Raw genomic sequence first — 17,371 nt, forward strand, 5'->3', positions numbered from 1 at the left:
CCAACCCTTCTGCTCTTTCCCCCTACCTGGCAAATGCCATCTTTCTCCTCACGAACAATTTACCGTCTTGGTAATTGAGTGACTTGATAAGATTCCCTTTTATAGGACACTTTAGTTTAATAAAAAGGCCATGACTGACAAGATCCCATTTTGTGAGTTGGGTCTTTTTCGCACCTCATCTCTGAAAGATGCTTCTGCTAAAGGCCATAGGAAACCCCATGGGAGTCCAGCTGATGTTCTGGAGTTTTCTCATGAGACCCCCTTGCCCTCAAAGGTCAGCATGATCAGTTCCATTGCCTGCTGAGGACAATACACCCAGAACCAGAGACTGGGGGGTTTCTAAGAGGGAACAGACCCCCCCGCCAGAGGGATTGTATGAGGCAGCTCCACAGTGTGCCCAGGATCTCACAGCAAGAGGGTCCTGCGATAATCCCTCATGGGGCTCCTGGTGCAGACGGGGAAAGACAAGGGTGGAAGCTCAGGATCATTTCCCAACCAGAGCCCAACCCAGACGGACTAATGTCGGTGAGCCCAAGTCATTTTGGTTAGGATTCTAAAACGTGTCATCACCACTGCAGCGAGGAGAGACTGGAAAATGGTAACAAAACCGTGTGACGGATTGCAGAACCGTGTGCCTCTGAGGGGGCACGGCCTCACCATTCACCCCCTACCTGGGGTCCAGCAGCTCACAGAAGGTAAGGGTTAGCGGCACTGGGAAATAATGGGATTCCACCGGTTCAGGTTTTATTTCTTAAATTTCCAAGTTGAAAGACTATAGGTTTCGGAAGCTGGCCTGTTTAAAAGCTGCATCTTAATGCGCCTCCAACTACGTCTCTTGTCTTGCTTGATTTCACGTCTTCTGCTTCTGATGTTAAATGTGCTGTTTAGATTGAACACACTGCTGGCATATGGCACCAGCGTTTGTGTGCAGCAGCCCCGCAGCCCCCCCCCCCCCCCGACAAGGGGCTGGAGGAGGAGCCTGCTCTCACCTCTGGAAGTCCAGCCAGGTGCCACCCAAGGTCCCTTCTCATACAACCCTCCCTTCAGGAGATGTAAAGAGCCATCTCACTCTAAAGGTGGCCTGGGACAAGCTGGGTGCCAAGCTGAATGCCACTATTTGTTTTGTAATGGCCCTGAACCACCAGAACTGTGTGTGCTCCCATAAAACGGTGCACCCACAACCACCAGGAACGATCTAGACCCCATGTTGACGCACCAGGCTGTCTGCAGAAGAGCTGCAGATGGGCAAAAGAAATAGGGGTGCTGCCGAGCTTGGTGCAGTGGGCATGCGGTGGCTGTCCCAAGAGGGGTTCTGCTCAGATGACAGCATCTGTAGTGAGGAGAGCACCTCTGAAGTCCTCTTGCCCTTCCGCTGCACCCCTGGAAAGCTTCAAATGGCCAGGCAGGGTGCATTACCAAGCTTTAGAGGACTCAGGGTATCTGCTGGTGGGTTCACCCCCCCAAAAAAAGCATAGGTCTGACCCATCAAGACAATGCTGAAGCTCTGAGCCATATTTCATCTTACTCAGTTCTTGCATCCTGAGTAAGGGGAACTATGTGTCTGAGGAACACCCAGGCTCAGAGAAGTGAGACCACTTGCCCAAGACAGCACAAGCAGTAAGCCGTGGACTGGCCTCCAGGACCTGTACTCCAAATTCTTCACTTGCCCTCTGATCTCGGCATCTTGCTGCCAGGGGGTGCCCAGGTTATCATTGCCCATGACAGCTGGGTGTGAGGGGGAGGGAACCACCCTTGAACTTCTAAGTGGTCGCATCTGACAGAAACGCAAGTTGCCAGAGAGACCCTATTATAGAGTCTCCAAGTGACCCCAGTGTTCATGGGAACTCAGAAGGGGCTGGGGAGCTGCCCTCTGAGGACTACCTTTGAGGCCCATCACTCTGGGAATGATGAATGATGGATGAATATGTGGGGGGCTGACCAGTGGGTTTGAGGTTCCCGGTGCCTCTTATATCACATCCTGGAAGCCCCACATGTCACAGGTGGTCCTATAAAGGTGAGACCAAGGGCCTAGGGCTCTGGCAACACGCCACCTTCTGTATCTAATCACTGTGTGGGCCCCTGTCTCTCCCTCTGCAGTGGCCAAAATGTTTGGTAGTCCATAGTGCGCAGACAAGGGACCCTAGAAGAGGGGTGGCCCAAGGGCCCAGCAGCCCAGGGTTTATTGCCCTGGACCAGGTTCTTAAGGCCCTTCTTGGCCATGTCCATGTTTCCTCTTACACCACTGCCCATGGCCCCTGAAGAGCCTGTGGAAGGCATGACAGATAAGCGCTTCCCCTCCCCCAATGGCTCGCCTCAGTCTCCATGAAATCTCCAGTGGAGGCCACCTCTCCGTTTCCAGTCAGTTGTGCACCCTAACCTAATACTGACTCTGAGCTCCCGAAAGCTTCTTATGTGGACACCCTGTCCCTCTGTCTCTCTATCATATTACCCCATTTTTGAAGGAGGTCTTATGGGAACCCTCTAACTGGACTGAGCTAAGGAGTAGAGACAGAAAGCCAGCTGGAAGTTCTTTGTACCTCCATGTCCGTCCCCCCCCCCCCAAGCTACCCACCAATGTGGGTATACCAGAGGGCCAAGGTGTGACTCTACAAGAGAGTAACCCCAGAACATGGGGAGAATGGGCCAGCCAGAGGTGTGCGCAGACTGGGTGGGTGATGCCAGGGTACTGCAGCCTTAGGACAGCTGTGGCCAAGCTGGCGCCCCGAGCCATAATCTGGAGGGTCTGGGGGAGCCCAGGGAATCCCCTCTCCATCCCTAGTGCAGGCCTGGGGCCCCACACTGATTCCGCATTGGGTGGGATCGCAGGACCCCGCCCCCTGCGCCTCAGGCCAGCAGGCAGGCGGAAGCTGAGGCTCCGTGCGCACCTCCCTAGGGGGCATCCTGGGGATGTAGGGGCTCCTAACCGCTTGGTTTGATGTCCCCCAGCGCCTGCCAGCCTGAGGATCCTGCGCAGCCCAGCAGACTGCAAAAGTCCAGCACAAGCCCCTCCTGAGCCTAGCTTCGGGGCCTAGCTTCTCTGTCCCACTAGGCAGGTGGCCCGCCTCCCCAGAGGCCCGGCGCGCGGTCCGCGCTGCAGCACAGCCGGGCTCCCCAGCCGCCACCTCCCCGCGGCCCCTGGGCTTGCGCGTCGCGGCCGAGGAAGAAGCCTGGCTACCGATTCCCGAGTCCCCCGTGTCTCGGCGCAAAGTTCCCCAAAGTAACTGGGTGTCCAGAACCCCTGCGTCCTTCCCTTGGGCTTCCCTCGAGACTCCGCCCGCCGCCCCCTCCCGTTTCTTTGAAAAAGTTGAGAGCGACGCCCCAAACTCCAGTCGGCCCCCCGACCCGGCACCGCGCGCTCCCCAGGTGCCCCCATGCTCCTCTGCCACTCAGGGGCGCAGTTCCCCCAACCCGGGCGCCATGACGTGAGGAGAGCCGCGGGGCCATCAGCGGCGGCGCAGAGGCGGCCAAGTGCGGGGCGTGGGCGGCGGCGCGGGGCGCACGTGCGCGGGGCCCGGGGGGCGCTCGGGCCGGGGGCGCTTACCTGTTGGAGGTAGAGGAAAGCGGGCGGGCAGGGTACGGAGTGCGGGAGCATGCTGCCGGAGTTGGACAGCAGGAGGCAGCCCGAGTTCGCCATGGAGCACAGCATGGGGCGGCAGGGGGGCGCCCGGCGGCCGAGGCGGCTCTGCGCTCGCTGCGTCCCTCGGTGTGTGCGCGCGCCCTGCCTCCCGGGCGCCCTCCCGGTCTCTCCTCCTCCGGGCCTCCCCTCCCCCGCGTGGCGCTTGTTAAGAGGGAGGCATGGAAAGGGGAGCGGCGCGCCTCTGCCGGGGGCTGCCCCTGTCCGGGCGGGGAGGCTGGAGAGAGCGCGCGCCAGACGATGGAAAGAGGATGGATGCGATGTGCGAGAGGATGGATGTGGGCAGAGGGAAGCCAGTCACTTTGGAGCCACCGGAGCCCTGTCTGCAAAGAGTGGTGCGTGTGCGTGTGTGAGTGTGCGCGTGTGCGCGCGTGTGTAGCGGTGGGAGGGGGAGTCCCTGGCGTACTCCAACATCAAACGGAGCCCCGCGCTTGCTCGGGGGAAGAGAACCCGGCCCGACGGCACCACTGCCGGTTCCGCACTTAACCCCTCGCCCGCCGGCCTGCGCTGGGTCGCCAGCTCTAGCCCCCTCCCGCGGGCCCTGCGCTCCCCTCCTCCGCCCGCGCGCAGCCTCTGCTCCCGGCGGCGGTAGGGTCTGGGACCTCCGCTGGCCCCTGCTGGTCTAGGCTGCGGCGGGAGGAGAGTCCCTGCGGCCCACCGACCGGAAGGCGCTCGTTCTGCCTGCGTTCAGAGAAGCGCCTCTCCTGAGGGAGGCCGGCTCCGCGGCGGGGAAGTCGGTGATGTAATGAGGGCATCTACGCAGAGGCTTCCGTGCTGGGAAGGCTTTTCCAGCTGCTCAGTGCCCAGAAGCCCAGCCAGAGCCCCCCAGAGTGTCTCTTGCCCCTCTGTTAGTCTCCAGGCCCCACCAGACACCTCAGCAGCCTGCTGCGGGCTTATGATCCTGTGGATACTTATTATGGGGGTGGGCAACAAGGAACAGTGGCCATCGGGTACCCCCCCCCTCCCGGCGCCATGGTCAACCGTGCTGAATTTGGTGGTCACATTCCAAGTACACAGCACCCACCTTCTGGTCTCAGGCGGTGCTAGGCAGAGGCCTTGATTCGCCCCTCACACCACCACTGCAGCCTGCCTGCATACGTCTGCAGCTTCCCAGCCACACACAACCGGGCCTGGCCCCTCACACTCGGTTTTACCAAGACAAGCCACAGGTGAACTTGACTGGGGGTGAGCTGCCCTCCACTTGCCACTGTGAGAGGTAGCCCCAGGGGGCACGCTCCCAGCCTCACACCCTGCTTACACATACTACCTCAATTAGAACGGGCACACCCAGGGAAGCCGTACTGCTGTGAAACTCCATTACCCTACCCGAGCTCTGCGCTTGGAAGATAGCAGGTCTGGTAGTTTAAAAAGTGGGATCCTCCTATGTACCGGGTGGGATCGGGGAAGTGTTTGTTGTCTCTGGGCTTTAGTTTCCCAAACTAAGGTTGCTTGGTTGTTCCCCCCTGCTGTGTTGCCTGTGGAGTGAGGAATGTCAGAAGACACCTGGCTGAGTGTGGCCTCCCTCCAGGCACCCCCTGAAAAGTAACACTGTGAGGGAGCAGGTAAGTACATACAACTCGGATGACCTCTTATCAGGTATCCTCAACCCCCCACACTCACACCTGAGCAGCCTGACATTGACCTTCCTCCGAGGAGGAGGAGCACAGGCGCTTGGTGGCTCATTCTCATCTCCCCTTTTCTTGCTCTTCTCTGAGGTGTTGCTGGGGTGGCACAGGCAGCTGTGGGTTATGGGCTTTCGGAGGCCACCCTTGCCCTTCCAGAAGGATAGGCTATGAATTTTTTTGTCTCCCAGTTTCAGACGGTGGTAGTGTACTCCAGCCCTGAGTCCCGGCGCATCATCTGGGGCCTGATGCTTCCGGTGGTCCTTGTAAGCTGAGACCTGGGAGGCCGACCTGCCAGTGCAGTGCCTAGAGTGGGTTTAGCTACATCACTGCACTCTCCCTGCCCACTTCCTGCCCCCTCCCACATCCTGCTGTTTTCCTGTTCTGTGACACCCGTCTGTCATCTCAGAGTGACATTCAGTCATCACTGTCCGGTTGCCTTTTCCATAGAGGGAACTTGGAGCAGTCTGGCTGTTCACCCTGAGCGCAATACTCCAGACAGACTGTCGCGCAGCCACTGTTTGGGGTTCGGAGCTGTGGAGAGGAAGCTATCTCACCGGAGCGAGTGAACCGTCTAGTGGGGAAACCAAGTCTGCAGCCTAAAATGCTGAGAGCATCAGGTCAGGAGAGCCTGTCTAAACAAATGCCTCCGTCAGCTCACCCCATGCAGGCTTCCTGGGAGAAGTGAAAAAGAATTAAAAGGAAATCTCCAGAAGAAGAGTTGGAACAGTGTGCCTGGCTGATTTCTTGGGACAAGGGCTGTGTGCCTACTGCTTGTCATACCGTGCTTCCCATGTGTGTCATGTCCCTTCCAAAGACAAGCCCCCATTCTAAGGGCGGTTATTGCTGCGTCTCTTGGTCCTGCCCATGCAGATCCCCTCCCACCCACATCCAGTACCGTACAGTGGGCCTCTGCATTAGCCTGGGCTGTGATACATTCTCCTTGCCCCCAAGATTCCTGACCATTCTCCTGCACTCCAGGGGCCTTGCAGACCAGGGCGCGTGGCTCTGAGTAGTGAGTGGGGAAGGCCAGTCCATCAGCCACTTGCTAGGCGAGGCTGCCCCCACTTTTTCTTGGGTTGAAGGGAGGCTGTGAGCTGGGAAGAGCTGTCAATCCAGTGAGAATATTCACTACTTAAAAAAAGATCCAGGAGGAAAAAAAACCACATCCCATTCGCCCTGAATCTGAGAAGGGCCTTGTTAGGGAGGCTTGAACTGAGCTGTAATTATTTCTACGCTCCTGGGCACCGCTATAAATATCAGGCAAGGGAGGCACCTCAAAAGGTTTGGGTGGCTTGGCTCTGAGCTTGCCTGGCTCCCTCCTGCCCCCATCCTGCACTACCTTCCCAAGCCGGGCCTTGCTGGCTGTGTGTGCTGCTGTGTATGACACACGCCTGTCCCACCATCTCTGGACCCATATTCCTTCACTGGACCCTGTATCTCCGAGGTGTCTAACTTCGTGGAGCACCTTTGTCACTGTCTGGTGGCATTTCGTCTCTTAAGATGGTCTGTGGTTTTTAGCAAAAGGTAGGCCAGTGGGCTCTGTGGCTAAATGATAGAGAACCAAGCGCCTCTTGTCTTCACAATTTTTGGGAATTTCTAAGGTTTCCTTTAGTACCTTCAGGTGGGAAGAGAAAGCCCTGCACCCCTAAGGGACAAGCAGTGTGGTCCCAGCTCCTCACTGTCATGCCTTCTGTCTTTCCTTCTGAATGCCAGTCTGACCATATCCTTATACAAGGAGAACAATGTGGAGCTTGGCAGAAGTGTCCCAGAGCAAGGGGTGAGCTCACAGTCTCTGGTTGCAGCCGGGCTCCACCGCACCAAGCCAAGCCATCATCTAGAAGTGGAGTGAGCTTCCCGTGTGCTCTGCAGAGCCAGGCCTTCCTGCCCCAGCCTTGGACTTCTTGGCACAGGCTGGGACATGAGCAGTGGAGATCGAGGCAGAGTGACCAGATCCATCATCCCCAGTGGGGTGGGCCAGCATAGCATGGCTCAGAGCCTGGTTGTGCAATGAGATGTGGAGTTACCCAAGAAGCTTTAGATATGTGACTTCCACCTGAGTCCTGTATCATCACTGGGACACGTTCCCGGGGCAAATTAGCATCCCCATTTGGCACTGAAGGAAAAGAGTTAAGAGTCAGAGGAAAGCCTTGGGTTCAGGGCTGTTCCTGGTATCTTGGAACAAACATCTCAGGGGTATGTCAGGTTGGGAAGTTTTTAAGCTCTTTTGAAAACAAAAAATGTCTCTGGTTCCTGAAGGTGGCAGCCCCATAGTGTGGGTGTCGGGAAGTGTATGTGTTTTTATCCGGGTAGGTGGACTTCCCATTCTAGAAGGACATGGGAGCCTCTGCACGGGCACTGGGAGCAAATGACCTGAGCTGTCCAGCTCAGCCCTGACTGACGAGGCCAAACCGAAGGTGTCCAGCAGAGGGCCCACTCACACCGGTTGGAAGTTCCTTCCCCAACAGGCCTGTGAGGAGGGGCTTATGGGGGGCCCCTCCCCACTCCTGGGCCTCTCTGCCTCTCTCTGTCAAGGAGTCCAGAACAGGCAGAGGGGAAACACTCAGATTGGTGCAGTCTGCTGTGGTCAGCACCCACCATTCAGCTCAGCTGGGGGGTCCCCCATCTAGTGACACCATCCCCCTGCCTCATCAGAGACTGCAGCAAAAGTAAAAACCCGCGTGCAAAGGGAGTTTATTTATCTGTTTAATTAAGAGGCGTTTGCCAGCCACATTCGGCTCCATCCGTCTCACTTACAATCCGTCCCAGCAAAATTAAACATAATAAATACTGGGAGACTGAAAGCAAAGGGCACACTCAAGATAGATGGGAAAAGCCAGAAGTTGCACAGGGTAGCAGTTATGGGGACATCTTTCTTTTGCAAGTGTCCCTCCCCTTGGGGCCCAGGAGCCAGAAGGCTGTTCCCAGAGAAAGGGCTGCCGGTGCCTTTGCTTTTCCCACTCAGCCCTGTAGCCACACTTGCTTTATTGTAAGCAAGCCCCCAGGCCTTCTCCCTTCCCCGCTCCTGCAGGAGAGGAGTGAGTTCGGCACAGCCAGAAGACTGTGCAGGTGGTGGCCCTGTGGCAGGGGCAGCAACTCGGGGCTAGGTGGGCAAGAGGTCTCAGCTGCAGTTGCTCTGGCCACTCATCGGGGCCCCATGCCGCATCTGGGCCCCGCATGGCTTGAAGAGACTGTTGGCAGAACCTGAGCAGAAGTTTGGAGAGGAAAAAAGAAAACCCAAACGTTTGGTTTTCTGTGGTAGCTGTGATCAAGCTACAATTCAAAAACTGGTCCCAGAATTTCACAGGAGCTGGAAGAGGAAGCTGGCGTTTGGACACAGTTTTTACTTCCATTTCAGACCAGAAGGGTCTAAAACTCCCCAAGAGAAGAGGAGATGAATGCCTGTCGCTACTGATGGCAAATGCCTGGCATTTGCTCTGCCCTTTCTTGACTTTTCAAATTGCCTTACCACAAGCCATCTCCCCAACATTGTTGCAAGATGTAACAAGACCCATTCTCTACATGATGACACTCTTAGAATCTCAGAGGTGGCGCAAAGTCCACACAACCAGTAAGAGGCAGAGTCCAGACTGGAGAACCAGACTCCAGGCTCTGGGAATTCACAGGAGCTTTTGGCTTCCCTTTGACTGTGCTGTTTGGCATGTGCCCTTCTGCAAACATCCTCATCATTAGCCCTTGGCTCTCTCTCCTAACAGAATCAACCCTCAACCAAATCTGTTAATGGAACAGTCATTTGCAGTAACCCAGGCACCCACTAACCGTGCTGCGGCTCGGGCTGTGCGGCAATTATCTCCAATGTCTGCTTTCTCATTAGGAGGGAGGTCGCGGGAACCCAGTGGGCTGCTGAACCCTGTGATGAAGCCATTGAGAGAAGCTGACATTGGACTAGGATGTCTTTTCACATCCAGAGCTTCTGGCCCATCAGCCAGGCATCTGGACCCCACCCTGAGCCTTACCCGTCACCCTGGACTTTGCCTTGCACACCACCTTAGTGTTTTGATGTCAAGACCACAAATGACCCTGGGTAGGGGGAGGCTCTGTGAACCATGGAAAGCTATCCGTCTGCTTGGGCATGAAAACTCCAACTCAGGGAACGAAATGCTCCGTGATGGCCACGTTCCTGGTGCAGCTGGAGCAGAGGGAAATCTGTGCTCACATTACTACAGGGACTTTTGCAGGCTATCGATGTCTGGGACATCCGTTGAGTTGTAGAACCAGGGAAAGCCTGTGAGGCTCACTGCCCCCAGAGATCAGCCTGAGTCACTTAAATTGTCCTTGTCAACCCCACTGCAGCAAAGATGTTCCATAAAGAGCATCTGCCTCTTCTCTAGGCTTCTTCATCCCCCTCGCCCAGCCTGGAATTGGCAGGAGGTGGGGAGTTACCCAGAGGCACAGAGAGACAGGGCTGTGAGGGAATTTGGGGCCTCCATCACTCAGTCCCGTGCCTTCTGGCCAGAAAGCACTGAAGCCTTTTGGGACAGGTGCTGCCTCTTGTTTGTTTCCTCGAAGCATTCTATGGAAGGAGCCCCCGAAGCCCCTGGGGAGCCCATCCAGGTTTGTCTGTCAAGCAAGTAAGGCTTGTATCTTAATTTTATTCAGATGGCGAAGGCCTTGAAAGTGTAATAAGGGGGTGGGGACTGGAAGCTGCTGCCACCTCCTCTAACTCCCAGGAGAGGCCAGGGTCACCCACCAGGACTCATAGAGCAAGGCTCCGCATGGCAGGAAGAGGCCGAGTGAATGGACAGTGGGCAGACTGCCTGTGGGGGTGGGTACCAAGCACAGGGCTGTAGTTTGGGCAGCTCCGATTCAGGGCTGATGTGTGCCACCGTCAATCCCTCTGGAGCCTCAGCAAGGAAGCAGGGCACTTGTGGGGAAGTAGTGAACTTGCAGGAAGGGGTCAGCACTTTCTCCTTCACCAGCAACTCTGGCGCAGCGCTGGAGAGGGGCAGCCAGACCCCACAAAGCCGTCGTGGGAGGTCAATGGTCTTTCTACCTTGCCATCATTTTTTAAAAAAATCTTACTCCACAGAGAAACTAGTGACCCTTTTCTTCATTGTTCATGGAGGAGGGGCCAAAAATGACAGACCCAACCATCATCTCAGGGGGTCTGTGCCGAGAATCGTGGAAGCTAGATCCCTCCACCGAACAGATAAGAATGAAACAGACGAGCCTTCTGCCTGGAGACCTAGACCAGCACTCATGCAGCTAAGGAGCCACTCGGTGGCTTCCGGAAGCAGAATGCAGGGGGGCTGGCACCATGTTCTTCCCCTGCCATTTGTGCCCCCTGAAGCCAGAGTGGCAGCCCATTAAAAGCTCATTAGGAGCCCACGGCACACAAAGGTCCAGGGAGGCAGCAGCGTCCTGCCAGAGTGTGTGGCCCCGGAGAGGCTGGTGCACTGTGTCAGGCAGTCCAAGTCAAGCTGCAGACAGGAGCTGAGCGACGGAGCAGTGACAGGGCCAGGTAGGAACAGAAGCCTTCCTAGGAGCTGAGCTTGTCCCAGGACTCAGGGGTAGGGACAGTCTCTGCTGTCAGATAACAAAGAAACAGGCAGATGCTAACCCACAGAGTCTTCCTACATATCCAAGGTAACAAGGTCCAATATAAGCTCCATGCTTAGGCCTTGAGAAGAAAGGGCAAGAGATGTCAGAACTGGGGTAGTGATGGGCAGGACTCAGCCAGCGCCAGCTTTGTGTGCCAGCTGATGACACACCACGGAAGTTCTGAGGATAGCCACCACTTGTGAGCACAAGGAGGAGTAAAGGGAGCCATGAAAGAAGACATGGACTCTGAGAGGCCTAATGCTTGCCAGGGAACAGGACAAGTGGCATGTTCTTGATGTGACTGAGGGATAGAGCTTGCAGGTACAAGGCTATGTCCTACTGAGTTTCCTCTGGTTCACTCTCCATTCTGGGGAGAAGCCCCCTCCCCGCCCTTGATCTATGTTGACCGGGGTCCAGCAGTGGTTTGGCACTTAGACAATTCACAGTGCCAAGGCACAGGGTTTCTGAGAATTCACTGGCAAGGAGGTTTAGGGGAAGCTGGAGTCGGCCGCAGCTGCAAGTCCTGGGCCGCTCTCCACAGCTCCTACCGTTTCCTCCTATCGAGAGTTGCCGCATTAGGTTTGGGGAGCCCTCTGTTCATTTTCTTACTTCCCTGGGATGCTGTGACTTTTGAATTCTGCTTGATTAATATACAGCCAACAGACACTGTATTTAAGGAGGTTCTAATTCTCTCAGGTCACCAAACTTGGGAGCAGCAAAGTCGCGAAGAGCCAGCCCCGCAATAGATCAAACACTGGGACCTTCAAATCACTCCTTGGCCCAATTTTTCATCCCTGCTGCCGTCTGATAACCCTTTCAGGCAGAAGCCAATCTCCCCGCTTTTCTGGGGGTGGGCGCAGGAACTGGATGTGGATGTCTGTGGCTGAAACCCTCCTGGCAGCTACACGGCAAGCTGGAAGGACACAGTATTTCAGCCCTGCAAGAGTGAGCCTTTCATCCCCAAAGACAGACAGACAGATCCTGGTGCTTGCACTCTAGACTTCCTGGGCCAGACCAGTGTGAATGAATCTCTCTGGTTGGCAGATGGGCAGTGGCTGACCCTGATGATTGCCACAGTTTACCAAAACATCTTCCCAGCTACACCAGGACCCTGTACCCCTCTGGGACTCTGCACCTGGTGCCCAGTCCTTCTTTCTAGATACACACATCTCCTCTGATCCACTCTGAGGCCTCCCTGACTAGAAACAGGATCCTCTCAGGTGGGGCTGCTTCTCTGTCAAGCTTTGGTACCACAGTTCCCATTATTTTTCCTTCTCCACTCGCCTTCTGGCGTCTCAGGAAGGCAAACAAATGAAATAAATGCCCTGCCTAGCGCTTGGGGGCTCATGTACATGGTGGGGAGCAGGGGTAAGGATGCCTGTGTGAACACCGTTTCCTCTGAAGCGTCTTTTTTAGACCCAGTTCATGTTGCAGTTTGGGGAGAGAGCACAGAGCCGCACAATGTGGGAAGATGACACTCAGCTTGTAAATTACATCCCAGCTTGGGGCAGGGAATGCGCCTGTGAGCCAAGAACCCAGGGCACAAAGTGCAAAATGACAGTGGAAGAGCCGGGTCCTCCAGGATCCCCAGACCAATTCTCCCTGCCACCAGCTCCCCACAGAAATGTCCGCATAGAAGTTGAAGGAAGCCTGGCTGCACTTTCCCAGGTCCCATCCTGACTCCTGTTGTATTTATTTTCTTCCTATCAAGTCCTGCTGGACTACCTCCCTCTATCTACTTAAAATATCATCTATAGATTTTCAAATTATTGCTACACTTTCCAAGAGAAGGCCACAGTGGTTAAAAATTAGCAGCAAATTTATAGGAATTCCATATGGCAATTACAGAATTATAATGAAGTGGCTGCCACTTGGCCGGGTGTGGGTAATTGGAAATCCACGCTGGGAGACTAGAATCTTTACGGTATTGGGATTGTATTTCTGAGAGTAAATGCTGTGGAGAGGGTCAATGGACCCTTGAGCTGGCCAAGTTCTTCTTTAGAGAAAAGTGTGGCCAGTTCATTGCCCAGTTGGAAACAATTGGGGGGCATCATTTCTCTGGCACACAGAATGGCAGTTGGAAGCATGGGGGCTGCTTGGGGCTCTAGGGATCTCAGGGCCTCCCAAGCTTGTTTTGGAGAAGGCAGGAGGAAGGAGGAAGAAGGACCATTAACTGTAGAAAAAGCAGGGTATGGAGCATACGGTACCAAACCAAAAACTTCAAAGAGGTGAAGACCATGTTTTTCCTACCCCAGGGACAACAGTGTCCCGAACCAGGTGGGGGAAAACTCAAGAGGTTTTATCATGAAGAAGTCACATGGTATCCTCTGCTATTCTCATGAGGACAGATGTGGGCTGTGGGTGTGTCTTTGTGCCTCCTCAGGACCACAGTGGCTTAGATGCTGTACAAAGAGAGCTGAAGACATGACTCAGTAGTTAAGACCACTGACTGCTCTTCCAGTGACCTGGGTTTGACTTTTAGAATCTACGCAATGGCTCCCAACTGCCTGTAATTCTAGTTCCAGGGGATCCAATGGCCTCTTCTGACTTCTTGGGTACTGCGCATGCAAGTAGTACACATATAGATGCGTGCGTCCACACAAACATGCAAGATAGAAAAAGTAATCTTTTAAAAAGAGAAGTCTCATTTGGAGAAAGAAAGGATTTTCCTGGAAGTCGGGGACAAACTGCAGGCTTTGGAGCTCTTTAGACCCAGTGCAGTCTGACATGGGAGCCACTGGTTACTGTAAAAACAGCTTTCAGGGAGGAGTCGGGAGATGTCTCTGCAGGTAATAGTGCTTGCTGCGAAAGCTTGAGGACCTGAGTTCAAATCTCCAGAACCCACATAAAAAGCTAGCTTTGGTTGTCTGCATGTCTATAACCCCAACAGTGTGGAGGGCAGAGATAGGAGGAGGAGGATCATTGGGGCTTGCTGAATGCCAGCCTCACCACAGGGGCAGCAAGAGACCCTGTCCCTAGGGAGTAGAGTGGAGAGTGTTAGACCAGGACACTCAATGTCCTCCTCTGGCATCCGTGTGCACGCACTCAGGATTCATTCCATCTAGATCTATCTCCTTTGCTTGAGTTCTGTTTGCTCCTCTGAGTTCTGCCCTCTATGTCTTAGCGGGAGTGTGGTACAGGCAGGGAAAAGAATGTTTTCAGTCCCCAGAGTGGTGTGGCTTTCCCTGCGCCTTATCTGTTTCTGCCCAGACTTTACCAGGACCCAGCAATTTGCAGACTGCTGTTCTTTGGGGCTGAGGTCATGGTGGATGTTCCTGCCTCTTAGCATCCCAGCAAACAGTGCCCATGTGGGTGCGCTCCTCCACACATGGCTCCCGGGGGTGCTTACTGAGTCTCCTGGAGTAGAGTGTGAGGCCCTGCAAGCTCCATTCTAGTGCCACAGAGCATGAAATAATTGCCACAATAACAATGCTTTGGGCAAATGGGATCCCAGGCACCAAGAGCATCTACAGACTCATTCTCTATCCAACAACCCTCTGGAGGCCAGTGGAGGAGTGTGTTTACGTGCGTGTGCTTGCGCATGCGTGTGTGCGTGCGTGCATGTGTGTGTATGCATGTGTGTGCATACACAGGTGTGCACACTCTTGTGATCTTACCATTTTCTAAATAAAGAATCTTAAATCCTGATCACCTAAGAGCATCCCACATACAAAGTGGTACCCGAGACTTGGTGTTGGCCTACTGCCTACCTGAGAAACAGAAGCAGAACTGAGCAGGGCCTGTCTTAAGCTTGGACTGAAGATCACACACATCCCTATGGCCCTGCCTTCCACCATACACCCATCAGTTCCTCCCAGCCCTTTAATCAGCCAGAAGGGCAGCCTCTTCAGCCTGGACTCACACCTCTCTCTTTCTAGGACCAGTGTAACTCTGGGCAGGGCTTCCACACCTTTTCCCCTTTGCTGCTGTAAGAACAGGACAGTACCACCCTACCTTCGAACCAAGGTTCCATTCCGTAGACAAAGGCTCTGGCATGCAGTGACGCTCAATTACTCATGTTAATTAATTCAACAAATATATATTGAGTGCCTCTCGGTGCCAGGCTTTGTTCTGGGTCCCTCCTCTCTGCAGTGGGCAAATGACACAGTCAATGAAACCTCCTTTTCTTCTACCTGGCCAGAGTGAATTCGCTCCTTTCATCTCCCAGGCCTTAGTATAGATACTACAGTTAACTCTCAATTATCTATGCAAATGGAGTGGAACATTCCACTGATAATTCAGAAAGAGCAGCGAGTCCACAAATAATTCCTATTTGAATTTGGAATGCATTGTGCTTATTTTTGTGTTGGATTTACCTTTCTAATTACTGTTTGTTCTGGCTTTTGCTCAAACTGGTTTGCATCCTCAGAACCCAGGCTGCCAGGCAGGGAAGGTGTGCCCTAGAACTACACCAGGAAGAAACCAGTTCCAGACCCTATGTCCTACCCCACTCCAAGATCACATGGGCAGCAGTGGGCACAGGAGACTGTTATTGATAGCTGCTTTCATGGTTGCCTAAAGCTGCCGTCAAGGTGGGTGGCTGGGTATGGGTGGCCATCGCAGAGAAGGGACACTGGCTTCCAGGGGAAACGGTAGCACCAGGGATGGGATTTACAGTCCTGCATTGGAGCTGTTTGCATCTGTCTTCTCACCTCTCTCCCTATGTCCTTCTGTCTTCCTGTGAGGCTGTGGGGCCATCACTCTCTACCCCTTCTCTCCTAGGTGACCTCCCAGGACCAAACTAGCTAACAGGTATTTCTTTCCGCAGATGTTATCTTCCATGAATCTGGAGTTTGGGACACCGTCTCTCCTCCAGAGCAGTGAGCTTTCATGACCAGAGGCTTGTATCCAGACAAACCATTTCTCTTACAGCCACCTAATTCTCCCCCGTGGAGCAGGGAGAGAAGAAAAGGATAAAATGCCACCCAGTCAGCTTTCTCTGCTTGTTTGGGCAGGACCTGAAATGGAGCAAAGCCCTAAAGTCTCTGCTCTCCCCCAGCCTCCCCTGCTCATGCAGGGATGTTCACAGACATGGGTGAGATCCCTCCTTAACACCAAGCAACCAGGACATCTCCTCATGACTTGGGCATATGCTTATGAGAGTCTAAACACCTTTGGAGTGCCTTCAGGGTTGGTAGGTGTGGGGCTACCATCCTGGAAGTGACATTTGGTCATTCTCCACGTGGCACCTGGTTGAGTCTGGTGTTGTGGAAGGCCCTCTGTCCTTATAGGAAGTAATGCTTCCTGCTCATGTGCAGTCAGAAAATGATGCTGAGGGAGGTGTATGCTTAGCAAGGCATTCAGAAAAAAAGACCCTTCCAGCACACAGCTCCAGTGCTGCCAGATCACGGGCGTTCATTTACACGCATGACCTTGGTGTGGCTCACACAACCCTGTGAGACAGGTTGCTCATTGAGGCAAAAGAATTTTCCAGAACTCAATGACCAGGTCTCTGGTCACTCTGGTAGGGTTTTAGGAGTTCTGGGGCCACCCTGCCTTGAATGTTTCCAGTGCTTATCTCCCACTTCCACTTTCTCATGAAGACATTAAGTGTACAAGGCTGGAACCAGTCTACAACGAAGCAGCGAGACTTTCAACCGAGCTTGTTTTAAGGTGGGAAGGAGAGTCCAGAAGTCAGCAGAGTAGATGTCGCACGAAAAGGGTCCAACTACAGTAACAGGTGAGGAGCCAGGCACATACTGAGGGGCCTGGCATCCCGAATGGCCTTCTCTGAAAGCAGAGTCAGAGTCGAAAGGGTCACCAGGAAAGGTAACTGGGGACCCAAACTGCAATGAGTCTTGGTCACTCTGGAGACCCAGTCTTGCCTAGCTCTTGCTCACTCCAGCCTCCCCACAGCAAGTGGAGATGACTCGGGAGAGCAAGGATGGCTGGGAACCCTTGGTCACTCTACACATCACCACACAATGTGAGTCTCAGGTCAGAGCATGCTCTCCAGGGAGGGAAATTAGCTTAACTAGGATTTAAGGAAGAGGGGAGGCCAGCCATCTGGATGGCCTGAACCAACAGTAGTAGCCTTAGAGAATCCAATGATCTCTGTGGTGGGAACAGATGACCTTCAGCAGACTGGTTTGGTCCAAGTTCAGGAAGTAATTACATGTGCTCATAAATAAGTCTCTAATGCTTTAATTAAACTGAAATAAAAGCAAAGCTTCAATCCCTCGATCTCACAAGCCCCATTTCCAAGGACCCAAACATCACGTGTGGCTGTGGCTGGTGAATTGGGGCTGTAGGAAAACATTGCCACAGTCTCAGAAGGTTCTAGTGCATAGCCCTATTTCTAAGCTTAGCATGTTCCTATGTTTCTACTGCAAGGAGGTACACAGCCCCCCAGCTGCTGTCCAAGACCCAAGGAAATGACAGATGGCCAAAGCAGAGTTCACAAGTCATAAAAAAAGTGGCCTCAAGGTTTTGTCCAAGCTGTCAGGCTGCAGAGAAGAGAAAGGAACAATATAAGCCACTGGGAATGCTATGAGCTTGCAGGTCTACCCTCTACCACAGTGCCAATCCCAACAACCAAAGAGAGGGGCCCCCT

General features: G+C 54.1%; 1 protein-coding gene across 6 annotated transcripts in view; it reads right to left on the reverse strand.

The window, feature by feature from the left end:
- The window catches only part of Rbfox3 (RNA binding fox-1 homolog 3), a 424,564-nt gene that overhangs the window by 77,805 nt on the left and 329,388 nt on the right, over window positions 1–17,371 (reverse strand). Inside the window, exon 1 of one of the 6 annotated variants that reach the window (XM_057775780.1) lies at window positions 3,542–3,684. The exons of 2 other annotated variants lie outside the window; for them this stretch is intronic. In XM_057775780.1, coding sequence (XP_057631763.1) covers window positions 3,542–3,646 — 105 coding nt within the window. In that variant the 5' untranslated portion in view covers window positions 3,647–3,684. Of the gene's footprint in view, window positions 1–3,541; window positions 4,277–17,371 lie in introns of those variants that run through there. 3 more of the 6 variants (XM_057775781.1, XM_057775779.1, XM_057775784.1) reach the window with 3 other exon arrangements.

The sequence above is a fragment of the Chionomys nivalis genome, chromosome 7 (assembly GCF_950005125.1).
Source record: "Chionomys nivalis chromosome 7, mChiNiv1.1, whole genome shotgun sequence".
Lineage (NCBI taxonomy): Eukaryota > Metazoa > Chordata > Mammalia > Rodentia > Cricetidae > Chionomys > Chionomys nivalis.